Raw genomic sequence first — 12,793 nt, forward strand, 5'->3', positions numbered from 1 at the left:
TTTTTCCCCACCTCCCTGCGGGGAGGATCCTCAGTATCTTTGAGAGCCACGCAGGGAGCCACGTGATTAATTTTACTATACCCTGGCTTAGGCTGGCATCTAAAGGTAAATGTGCAGTGTGGTAAGTTCTAGAAATAAGATGGGGCTATATCCACAAGGCATGGGGACTGTAGGGGTTTCCTGTGACTGTTGCAAGCATGCTCTTTATGTAGACTTACAACCCTGCCGGTTGCACAGGGAATTTTACGTGAAAAAACAATTTTGGAACCTGTTCTTGGTTTCTTTATGAAAAGAAAGTAACAGAGAAACTTCCAAGTATTTCCCTGCGGGTTGGAATTTTCTCCCGAGAGTGCTACTGTTTGCAAAGCAAAATTCTCTTTTTGGCGCAAGTGCCTTGGAAGTAAGCGCCCTGAAATCTACCTGTGGACTGTTTGGATTGTCCCCTGTCCCAGAAAGGCTGCCTGCTCAGGTGTTCCCCCCCCCCCCAAAGACAGATGGATTCAGTTAGGAAGTAACGAAGGTAATCAAAATACCCAGAAGGTTGTAATTGTTCAGGGCGGAGTTTCTAACCTCCTCACTTACATCTTGGGCTGCACATTGTGTGTCATCGGGGCTCGCTCGCAGGGTCTGTGGTCTCTGCCCACCAGGTGCCAGCGGCACATCCCCACCGCCAGTGGTGACGAGCGAAAGTGTCTCCGCTTTGCCAAGTGTTCCCCGGGGTCCAAAAATCTCTCCCGCTGAGAACCAGTGGTTTAAAGAGGATGGTCTGCTCACGCAAATGTTTCTCTAGGAAAACGTAAGAAATGTCATCAGTTCAGGAAGTCCGTCCAGTTTTCCTTGGAGATTAGAATGTGAAACGGAACGGATGCCCTCTCCGCTTCCGGAACCGGTGTGGTGTGTTTTTTACGTTCTTGCTTTCACGTTGATCACTCATCAGTCGTGTGCAAGCCTTTGGGGGCTGTGAGCTCCTCGTTGGTGCGAGGGCCAGGGCGTCCGTGGGCACTGGTGGCGCGGTGAGCCTGCCACGCAAGGGGGCCCTGGGAGCCTCGAGGGGACGGGCCGCTGCAAACACCTGGGGCGCATCCAGCAAGGGTTCCCAGGTGGTTTTTCTCCGGGCAGCTAGGCTTTTCCCTTAGAATTGTTTTTTCGTTAGGATTCTGGAAGTGCCACTTCTCCTTGTTTCTAGAAGGGCACAGAGAGGACACTTCCCAGAACCCGGTCTTTATCACTTGCCGGAAACAAGATGCTCTTGGGCAACAGCCCTGCGTCTGAGAAGGGGCCGCCCCACTCCCGCTGGCGCCTAACAGGTGCAGGTGCGCTCCAAACCCTGCTGCCCGGCACGGTGACACAGCCCTGCCCCGCCCTACCCTACCCTACCCTGCCCGAGGCCCGCCAGACTGAGTGTGCCTCTGGGAAGAGAGAATGGTAGCACATTTCTTTGTGAATGGCCCCGCGCGGTTTTCTGAAGCGAAACATACACAGAATACGCTCTAAGTGGTACATGGGAGTCTGAGCAGACTCCTGGGTGCTTCACAAACCCGGGGCGGGCTGAAAGCAGATGTTTTGAGGTTCCAAACTGGGGTTCTAGCAGCTTTGTGACTGTTTTTGCTTTCTCCCAAATATGACCATTAACCTAAGTCACAACCACGGTTGTTTCTATGGGGAAACGTGTACACGTGCTCTCTCACAGCTGGCCTAACTAGGAAATGAAAAGTGACAGCGTAAGAAAATCTGCGGGTCGACTTTTAATTGAATGTATTCTATTTAATAATGGAGAGAAAGTGTGTGAGTCATTAAGGTTTTTTCAAAAATATTTTATTTTTTAATTTCTTAAAAAAACTTTTTTTTCGTGTGTGTGTGCGCGTGTGTGCGTGCACGCGCGGAAGGGGCAGAGAGAGAGAGAGAGAGAGAGACACAGAATCTGCAACAGACTCCAGGCTCTGAGCTGTCAGTGCAGAGCCTGATGCGGGGCTTGAACCCATGAACCGCGAGATCACGACCTGATCCGAAGTCGGACGCTTAACCGACTGAGCCACCCAGGCACCCCAAGATTTTATTATTATTTAAAAACATTTTTAAAAATATTTATTTTTGAGAGAGTGTGTGAGTGGGGGAGGGCCAGAGAGGGAGACACAGAATCTGAAGGCAGAATCTCCAGGCTCTGAGCTGTCAGCACAGAGCCCGATACGGAACTCGAACACATGGACTGTGGGATCATGACCTGACCCGAAGTGGGACGCCCAACTGACTGAGCCACCCAGGCGCCCCTATTATGTTTTTAATTTATTTTTGAGACAGAGCATGAGTTGGGGAGAGAGGCGGGGGGGACAGAAGATCCGAAGTGGGCTCTGTGCTGACAGCAGAGAGCCCGATGTAGGGTTCAAACTCACTAACTGTGAGATCATGACCTGAGCTGATGTTGGACGCTCAACTGAGTCACCCAGGCGGTCCCCAAGAATTTATTCTTAAGTAATCTGTACACCCAACACGGGACTCGAACTCACAACCCTGAGATCAAGAGTCACACGCTCCTCCGATCGATCCAGCCAGGCTCCCCAGGTTTGTTTTTTTCGGATGAGGGAAAAAGGGATCCAAGAATTCACGTTCTCCTTCATTTGGGAAGAAATCTCTACGTGGGAAACTTCATGCAGATTTGTAATGAATATGTGCCGAAACACGTGGTATTTTAAAGAACGTCCTGAACAAAATGGTCGATAATAAGATTTACTTTAATCTTTCAATCTGCCAAAAAAAACCCCAAAACAACAACAAAAAAATCAAACTATACTCATATATATATACAGTGTGGACATTTTCAGAGCACTTACATTAGGAAACATGGTTTCTCTTCAACCACATGACATATTGCATGTGCCACAATAGAATTTACACGGACGATCGCACAGCAGCCGTACAAACATTGTGATTTTACGTTTCAGTACACAAGAAAAAAATAGACCTCTTCCCGGCACTCTGTCCGCTCAAAACCGCCGCCTGTTCCCAGTCTAGCAGAGCACGTTTTCACCCGTGCTTTCAGAAACTTCGGCTTTTCCACTCTAACAGTGGCTATTTTAGAAGTCCTACGCTTTCCAGATCCAAACTTAAATGAGAAATTTGCCTTTTAAAAATAACCACCGATGGTTTATTAACGGGCATGGGGAGGCTTACCCACCAGGATGTGTAAAAAAAAAAAAAAAAAAAAAAAAAAAAAAAATTGCAGGAAAGTAAAAATAAATAAAGCTGTTGTAAAGCAGTTTTGTTTACACTGTAGTTCAGAACAGACGCTTAAACGTGAAACTGCCATTGAAGGTTTACAAAGTAATGATTTATATCCAAATTACAACGGTTTGACAAATCTAATGAGAACAAAACTGATTTGGTAAAGGTCCAAAGACTGTCACGCCCCAGCACCGTGTGGCTCCAGCTGCCACGGGCCGCAGTGATGACATATCACGTGTTCCGACATAAGGCACTAGGTCTGAAGAAGCCATGCGCTCGCCTTATGTCATATTACCTGTTACAGACCAGTGAATTCTTTGAAACGAAAAATAATAAAAAATTTCAGGACACAGTGCACTTTAATAACATACAGCATTTGAAATCGCTCAGACGAAGGTCTGAAAACAGTCTTTTAATGCAAGGCTGAATCTTCAAACACATAAAACCTGTTTCTTATGCTCAGTTTCAACGTCACTGGAAAAAACACCCATCGCTAAACCCTGCTATACATTCTTAGCCATTTTACGGTCTTCTAACACGGTCAGTGTTCATGAGGCAAAGCGTGACCCAGAATCTTTGTTCAAGTTCTCCTACGAGGGCTTCTCCACTCACAGCGGTCATTCGGTTTCCGTCTCCTTTTGTTTGGCACCTGTCGGTAGATGGAAAATGAAACATCAAAGCGCGTCGCAGCGGGGCCTGTCTTGCACACAGCAGGGGTGGTCCCCACCCCCCCGGGGAATCCTCACCCGTACTCTGCCGTGCCTTAGGAGAACGTTCCAGACCCCTACAAACACAGCCGCCCACTTCTAATCTGTGTTCCAGGTCCTAAGTGTTAAATACGCAGGACTTAATTTGGAAAAGAAAGGGGTTCCGGTGCTAACGTTTTTAAAAGAGAGAACGCACGTGTGTCCTAGTGAAGGTGCGCGTGTTGCCGTCACGCGGGCGGACCTCGCTCACTGCGCTTTGCGGGTGATTTTGTTCTTAAAAATCGGAAGGTCTGTGCCAACCCTGCCTCAGGCAAGTCTACCGGCACCGTTTTCCAAACGGCATCGTTCTGCGTGCCCGTCCCATTTTGGGAACTCTCCCCGCGTTGCAAACTTTTTCACGACGATACCGGTTAACGGCGATCAGGGATCTCGGTCGCTACTGTAATCGCTGGCCGGCACCATGAGCCACACGCAGGCAGCGACTCAATAAATGCGTGTGTCCCCCCCCATCTCTCCCTCCGTCTCCTCGGGCCTCCCTCGTCCCTGAGATGCAACAGTCTTGAAACCAGGCCAACGTGGCACCCCTACCGCGGCCCCTAGGTGTTCAGGTGAAAGTCGCCCACCTTTCGCTTTGTATCAAAAGCTAGAAATGATTAAGCCCGGTGTGACAAAGACACGTCCAAAGTGGGCCTCTTTCACCAAACAGCAAGCCCCGCTGTGAAGTCAGAGGAAAAATCCTTGAGATAAAGGGCTGCTCCAGGGGCACCTGGCTGGCTCGGTCGGAAAAGCGAGCGACTCTTGGCCTCTGGGTTGTAAGTTCGAGCCCCACGCTGGGGGTAGACATGCCTTAAGTAAATAAATACGTAAACTTAAAAAAAGTGCTCCTCCGGGAACACGGGTGGTAAGAAGGCAACGCGGCCTCCCTGCTGGTATGGAGAGGGTTGCAGGGGTCTGGACGGAAGGTCGCGCCAGCCACACGTCCCCTGAGGCCAGAGCCTAATCCGGAGCCAGGCCCCGACTCTGTCCGACTCCGTGAAGGCGGAGAGAGGTGAGGCAGCTGCAGAGGAGAAGCCTGAAGCTGGCAGAGGTGGGTCAGGAGGTTCCGGGAAAGGCGCCGTCTCCACAGCACGCAAGCGCAGGGCGAAGCGGGGGCCGCACGACACCCACCCCTTCGGTGGAGACACAACAGCCTTCTCCCGGAAGACGCCAGCCGGGCCTTCAGAGCCAGAGAGAAGTCCGTGCCCGGGGCTGACTCCCTCGTCGGGGGCTGACGCGGCAGTGACCTGGACCGGCAGCCGGGGCTCGGTGACCGTTCCGAACACCCGAGGCCCCCGCGAACGGCGGGAGGTCTGCTCCGCCTGCGCTCTGCGAACGCACGACGAAGCCCGTCGGTCTCCAGCACGGTCACTGAGCAGGGGACGCTGGCTGCTGAGTTCTGCTCAGCCAGAGATCCCTTTCAAGAGGGGGCAGCTCCCTGGCGGTGCACCCGGTCACATCCCAGAGCTCTGACGGAGACGGACGGGATGAGGGTCGTGCTCGTGCCTGCCGCCACCCCCGCCATCCTGCAGCCTGTGCCTCAGGCGGCCACCTCGGCCTTCGAGTCTAGTATTTAAGAAACACGGGTCACAAGGCGACAGCTGCCACGCCTGGGACTCCTCAGATGCGTCTGAAGGCGACCGAAAACCTTCTGGGAAGGATTCACCGTTCTAGAAGCCATGAAGAACGTTCGTGATTACAGGAAGAGATCAGATTATCAACATAATCTGGAGTTTGGAAGAAGGTGATTCCAACCCTCCTGGAGAGGACGTGGAGGGTTCAGGACCTCAGTGGAGGAAGTCACTGCGGACGCGGTAGAAACAGCAAGAGAACTGGGATCAGAAGTGGAGCCTGAAGAGGGGACGGGGTCGCCACCATCTCAGGATGAAACCTGGACGGACGAGGAGGGGCAAAGAAAGCGGCTTCCTGAGGTGGCATCTCCTCCCGGTGGAGATGCCGCGAAGACACGGTCACAAGGGATTTGGAACGTTCCGGAAGCCTGGTCGGCGAGGCAGCGGCAGGGGCTGAGAGGACAGACCCCGGTTCGGGGAAAGTTCTCCTCTGGGTAAAATGCCATCAAACGGCACCGCCTACCACAGAGAAATCGTTCGTGATGGGAAGAGCCACCCGGTGCGGCCAACGTCCCCGCTGTCTTATTTTCAGACGCTGCACAGCCACCCCGGCCTTCAGCGCCCACCACCCCGCCCGGTCAGCAGCCGTCACCGTGGGACAGGACCCCCTCCAGCAAGAGGATTAGGACCCGCTGCAAGCTCAGACGGTGGTTAGCACGTTTCAGCAATAAAATCGCTTTTCACGGAGGTGTGTCCACTGTCGTTTTGGCCGCGGTGCTGGGGCACACGACACATGCCGCAAACGTGTGGTGCAAACGTGCCTTCCGTGCACCGGGAAACCAACACCTTCCTTCCACTCGCTTTATTGTGACATTCGCTGTACTGCAGGGGTCCGGACCCCAGCCCCCAGGGTCCCTGAGGTGTGCCTGTGCGTACTTCCAAAACGTTGAACAAAAGCGTTCCAACACGTTTACGGGTATCTGCACGCATCTGGCTCGTGACTTTCCGGGCGGGTTGGCGGGAGCGCTACCGTTTTTCTCAGCACAGCAGCCTCTCCTGTTGTCCCTTCAGACCCAAGAAGACTTTTGAAAGAGATGAACAATCCATAGCAAATAAGGGGCTAAAAAACCATAGCTACCGCTAACCGATCATTTATTCACGGGTTGCGTGCGCGCGCGCACGTGTAGGTTTGCCTGGACGGTCCACGTGTGACAAGGAGCTACTGCTGAAGAGAAAATGTTACTACGGCCAATCCGCGTCCTTGATGGAGGACCGTGTCCACTGGCTGCTGAATCACCACTGGCAGCTTTTATTCACCCAACGGCGGATGCCTTCTCGAAGTGCCTCTTGCCGCTGATTCCCACCCAGCAGCGCGGGTCGCGGCTGCGGTCCCTCGTCGCCCGCAAACAGCTTCACCTGTGGGTTTGGTATCAGAGTGTGTCTGGAAGGACGCAGGGCCTGGGTCAGCCTGCTCACCGGACGGCTGCCTGGACCAGGGGCTAAATGAGGCCACACACGGGCAACTCCTGGGGGAGACGGGGGCCAGGCCGGAGCCCTCACCTGATGCTTACACGGCACCGTCTCTCGCGATGACGGCATCTCAAGGCTGCTGATCCGAGGCGGGCGGGGCCGGTGTTCCCGGAGAGCTCTCCGAACGTTCACTTGCGATCCAGTTATTAGGGACACGGAGCACTTTTCCTAAATAGGTTCTACACACCACACTGCAGAGAATTCTAACTCAACTACTATCTTTAGAACGTTATTTCTATGGTAACGCACATACCAAATTCGGCCGTGGAACAGGGTTCCTCCCCGCAGAGGAGTATTAATGACTTGGAATTTAAAAAATCTCAAATGTGGATGGAAATGTCAACTCATCCAGCCCAACATTTTCATTCGTTTAAAAATTTTTTTTTCTTTTCATCTCTACGCCCAACGTGGAGCTCGAACTCACAACCCTGAGGTCAAGAGTCGCATGCTCTACTGAGCCCGGCGCCCCGGGCCACCACTCTCATTCTTTGGGTCTGTGACACTAGGCACACAGAGGCTAAAGAACGTGATTCGTTCCCTCTGGAGCTTACCACGCACAAAGAATCTTGGCCATGAGACCGAGAGGGGCCGAAATGAGCCCTAACGCTGCTGGCTGAACGTGTGCCCTGGCCCGGGCCAGCTGCCCGGGAGAGGGGTGCCTCTTTCTGAAGGTGCTAAGTTACGCGCCTGCAAGGACGAGCCCGCCCTGGACGAGGCCCGTCCCCGTGCGCACAGAGGAGCTGTCTGTGCGCAGGCTGCACAGGAGTGGGATCACGCGCTCCGGATGGGTCTCGCCCGCCTGCTCCGGGTGACCTCCGTGCGTAGGTCAAGTACAGCCGTGTGAGCGCCCTGCTAGCCGGGGAGGGTCCCGCAGCACGGGGGTGGCGCCACCTGCTTATCTTTCTGCTAGGGGTTTGCGTGTGTTTTCTCAGTCCGTGGACCCCCTCCCCGGTTGCTGCTTCTCTGCTGGAGTCACGGCCTCGGTGCTTGCACCCAGAGGAGGTGAGATTTCTCGCGGGTGGCAGGGACTCCTTTAAGATGGGCATCTTTAGGTTAGAAACCAACTGGAAACTGGTCTTGGCTAGTTTGATTTCTGAACCAAGGTAAAATAAGTACTGTAGTACATGCACGGTTTATTTTTTCCCCATTATTTAATTGGGCTCATTTTTAAAAAATATAATTTGTTGTCACATCGGTTTCCGTACAACACCCAGTGCTCATCCCAACAGGTGCCCTCCTCAGTGCCCATCACCCATTTTCCCCTCTCCCCCACCCCCCATCCACCCTCAGTTCTCTGTATTTAAGGGTCTCTTATGGTTTGCCTCCGTCCCTCCCCCTCTGTAACTATTTTCTCCCCTTCCCCTCCCCCATGGTCTTCGGTTAAGTTTCTCAGGATTCACGTATGAGTGAAAACATACGACATCTGTCTTTCTCTGACTTATTTCACTTAGCATAACACCCTCCAGTTCCATCCACATTGCTGCAAATGGCAGGATTTCGTTCTCTCTCATGGCCGAGTAGTTTTCCATTATATATATAAACCACATCTTCTTTATCCATTCATCCACTGATGGACATTTAGGCTCTTTCCATTCTTGGGCTGTTGTTGAAATTGCTGCTATAAACATTGGGGTACAAGTGCCCCTATGCATCAGCACTCCTGTATCCCTTGGGTAAATTCCTAGCAGTGCTACTGCTGGGTCATAGGGTAGATCTATTTTTAATTTTTTGAGGAACCTCCACACTGTTTTCCAGAGCGGCTGCCCCAGTTTGCATTCCCACCAACAGTGCAAGAGGGTTCCCGTTTCTCCACATCCTCTCCAGCATCTATAGTCTCCCGATTTGTTCATTTTAGCCACTCTGACCAGTGTGAGGTGGTATCCCAGTGTGGTTTTGATTTGCATTTTCCTGGTGAGGAGTGACATTGAGCATCTTTTCATGTGCCTGTTGGCCATCTGGATGTCTTCTTTAGAAAAGTGTCTAATCATGTCTTCTGCCCAATTTTTTCTGGATTATTTTTCGGGTGTGGAGTTTGGGGAGTTCTTTATAGATTTTGGATACTAGACCTTTATCTGATAGAAGATACTTGCAAATATCTTTTCCCATTCCGTCGGTTGCCTTTTAGTTTTGTTGACTGTTTCCTTTGCGGTGCAGAAACTTTTTATCTTGATGATGTCCCAATAGTTCACTTTTGCTTTTAATTCCCTTGCCTTTGGAGATGTGTCGAGTAAGAATCTGCTGCGGCCGAGGTCAGAGAGATTTTTTCCTGCTTTCTCCTCTAGAGTTTTGATGGTTCCCTGTCTCACACTCAGGTCCTTTATCCATTTTGAGTTTCTTTTTGTGACTGGTGTCAGAAAGGGGTCTCGTTTCATTCTTCTGCATGTTGCTGTCCAGTTCTCCCAGCACCATTTGTTAAAGAGACTTTTTTCCATTGGATCCTCTTTCCTGCCTTGTCAAAGATTAGTTGGCCGTATGTTTGTGGCTCCAATTCTGGGGTCTCTGTTCTGTTCCACTGGTCTGTGTGTCTGTTTTTGAGTACACGCACACTTTAATGTTTAACTTCTAGGGGGTTCGGAGTGTACGTCACCTAGTCTGCAGTCTTGGCACGGGTCAGTCTGGCCCAAGGCTGGACTGTTTGTACTTGATGGGGGTGGGAAGGGGAGGAGTAGGGAGGAAAAAAGAGAGGGCTGGTGCTTTTAGGACCCCTTAGCCCGCCTCTCACTACTAAACATGGCCCACAGGAGACACAGCAGCCCTCTTTCCCAGAGCCCCCTCCTCCCCTCCCCTGCACGCTCCCTGACTGGCCTGAGAGCTTGTGCCGAGCTGGTCTGGCACAAAATGAGGTTAGCGACCAACGCTGTTTGGGAGGTAATGTAATTCCCATATGCTGTTGTTAATGGAAAAAAGTTTGTGTTTAGGCCTTCTGTTTTATATACTCAAAACACAAGATTTTTTTTGTGTTTTTTTTTTTTTAAGGGTAGAGCGAAGAATTTCCCCTCCTATGTTTTCTAGGTAGTCGTCCTAAAAATCAAAACTGAAGGAGTCTTCGCTTTTGAATGGGAAGGGTTAGGACCATGACAACGAATCCTCACTTATGCAGATGCTGCTGGTTATTGATAGGATGCTCCTCAGAATTTCTATCAACTTTTATCTCTCACCCACGCGGAGCAGTAAAACAAAGAAAAACCACACAGAAAGTGAAAATGGTTTACAGGGCAATGCACGAGAATTCAAATTTCAGAATATCAATATAGGAACGATACAACCCCGAAACACCGAGCTCTGTCTGTGCGTGGTGGTGAAGTACCTGCACGGGGCACCTGCCCCCGCCCGGCAGCCCCCACCCCCCCTTCTCGCACACGAAGGGCAAGGCCAGCACCCGGCACTCGTACCTGCGGGCGTGAGTATCAGGGCCTGCAGAATGTCTGACAGGGAGATAATACCCACGATGCTATCTGCTTCATTTACTACCACCAGCCGATGCACCTGCAAACGCGAGGAAAGTGGGTCAGAATTTACATGAAGGTTTAAAACGGGTGTAAGGGAAAATGTCTTTCGTATACGATGCCCTGAGTACATCCCACAAATGAGAGATGGAAACAGCGTGCAGAACCTTGAAGGGTCTTAGGCTGTGAAGCTACAATGCAGTGCTGACTTTCTTAACTACTTGTGGGAAAAATCGGCTGCGTCCCGCTGTTTTCAAATTTCAGAATATCAATATAGGAACGATACAACCCCAAAACATGAAGGTACCAGGCAGCCATAATCTTAAACGTAAGTTCTTAATTCTGTACAGTTGTATCTCAGTTTCTCGTAACTCTCAGATACTGATTTACGTGGGAAGGACGTCCAACCAAATGAGAGCTAGAACAAAATGGGTCACGGTTCTTCATTTTTCTGTAGTCTTTTCTCTATGAAATTCCTATGTAATATGCTCAGTCCAGAAGATAAGTGAACTATAATTAAGTGAAACATTATATTCACATCTCATTTTCCACTGAGATCTTTAGCAAACGAATGGCTTGTGTTGTGGGGTCTTACTCTAGATGTTGGGTGTAGAGAGGACTTAAATAAACTTGAAAAGTTTTTCTAAAAAAACTTCGGGTCTTCAATAATCCTGTGATAGAACACAATTATTTTACTATAATTATAAATTAAAACGATGGCTTGTATCTAGGATCAGCGAGTGCTTTCTAGTCTATACTGGACACATTTTGTTGTTAACGTCCAATAATGCTAATTAAGTAACTCTCTTTTGAATGACTGAAGGTCAAAGGGCAGCGATCTTACCCAGAGAATTCATTCTTCCAGGCAGAAATGACTACCAAAAATATTTTCTTGCCATTTGTTGCTGAGTCTAAACTAGCGAATATTCTGGGGTGATATTTATGTCCTATAAATAACTAAATCATTGTGGATACTGTATACCCTTTCCCCAACAACTGTAATGAAGCTAAAATTGGCCTTTGTCCCCCAGCAAGGAGCCATCTGGTGAAAGAAATTATTTCAATGGGGATAAAAGTCAAAATGGGTAACTTGAGAAAAGTGTTAAATTACATCTTTTTCCTCAATGACCTATTTCCTATTACAAAGAAATTTCTATTGCTTGCCAGATGGGCCAAAAAGACGAGCCAATTGCTTTTCTCTTTTGCCCAAGAATAATATATGCTCAGACAAGAGAGCTCAGGACAGAGGAGCACTGGACGGTGTTCCCCACGCTAACCAGAACTCCGCCACCCAGGACCAGCCACGGCTACGGCTGTGGCGCGGGTCTTTCTGGCCTCTTTTCTATACATGTGAGCAGGTAAATGAATATACTCATGCTATATACGGTAAGTGGCTTTTTCTCTTGGTAATACATTGTTAATGTTTTTTCTGTACCTTCTAGGACGTTTCTCATTGTTGTAAAGGATTTCATCACATGGATGTGCACTGTCCTTATAGATAATTAGGAAGAGGGGTCTTACCTATTTCTGCCTATGATCTTCGAAAGGCCCATAATTCTATGGACCTTCATAAAAAGTAAAGATGTATTCCCAAGTCCACTAAAACTCTTTGGAGAACAAGAGTGATGGGTACTAAACTCAAGTAGAAAAAGGAAAGAGTTCCTACTGAGATTCTAAGTGAAATACGTTTCAAAAGCTGTGAACAGTGGTAGCAGGGGGAGGCCCCGCGGGTGAGCCCACGCCAAGGTGAAGTCTTCAACACGCAAGGATGAAGACGGGGCTATGTTTCTGTAAGATGGCTCCTGAGGGTACAACCCCCTGCTTCACATGTAACGTTAGGATCGCCTGTTAGTAGCTTACGAACTAATCAGGGGCTTTTCTTCGTGGACTGTATTCTCATATTTATAATAAGAATGACCAAAGCAGATGTATCATTATGAATTGATTCTGCCTACTTCGGGGCAGTTCCAGAAAGAACACGGTATGTCAGTCCTGGAGAGTGATAAACGGCTAACATTCCCATCCCTGTCTAATGAGGAAGGGAAGGAAAGATTCCGGGACTGGGGATCCTGGATTAGATACGTTATATGCTGATCTCGCTCATCTTTTATCGGAAGCGTTATCCGAAGTATACTCAAAACCCTCACGTACGCGGCCACCAGAGTGCAGAGGGTCAGGAGACGAAGTTATTCGACCATCTACTCTTATCTCGATCAGGAAAGCGAGAACATTAACTTATGAAGATCAAAGGATGTTTTGAGTGACCATTCCCTTTGTTACAGCA

General features: G+C 49.7%; 1 protein-coding gene across 5 annotated transcripts in view; it reads right to left on the minus strand.

Moving 5' to 3' along the window:
* Nucleotides 1-2,711: 2,711 nt before the first annotated feature.
* The window catches only part of PRKAG2 (protein kinase AMP-activated non-catalytic subunit gamma 2), a 261,354-nt gene continuing 251,272 nt past the window's right edge, over nt 2,712-12,793 (minus strand). For all 5 annotated transcript variants that reach the window (XM_047094666.1, XM_047094665.1, XM_047094664.1 and 2 more), the window contains 2 exons: nt 10,456-10,549; nt 2,712-3,868 (listed from right to left, as the gene is read on the minus strand). In XM_047094666.1, the coding sequence (XP_046950622.1) occupies nt 3,837-3,868; nt 10,456-10,549 (126 nt within the window). In that variant the 3' untranslated portion in view covers nt 2,712-3,836. The remainder of the gene's footprint in view (nt 3,869-10,455; nt 10,550-12,793) is intronic.

Source organism: Lynx rufus, unplaced genomic scaffold, assembly GCF_022079265.1.
Source record: "Lynx rufus isolate CCGP_SWC_20201006 ecotype Redwood Valley unplaced genomic scaffold, mLynRuf1.p SCAF_4, whole genome shotgun sequence".
Taxonomy (NCBI): domain Eukaryota; kingdom Metazoa; phylum Chordata; class Mammalia; order Carnivora; family Felidae; genus Lynx; species Lynx rufus.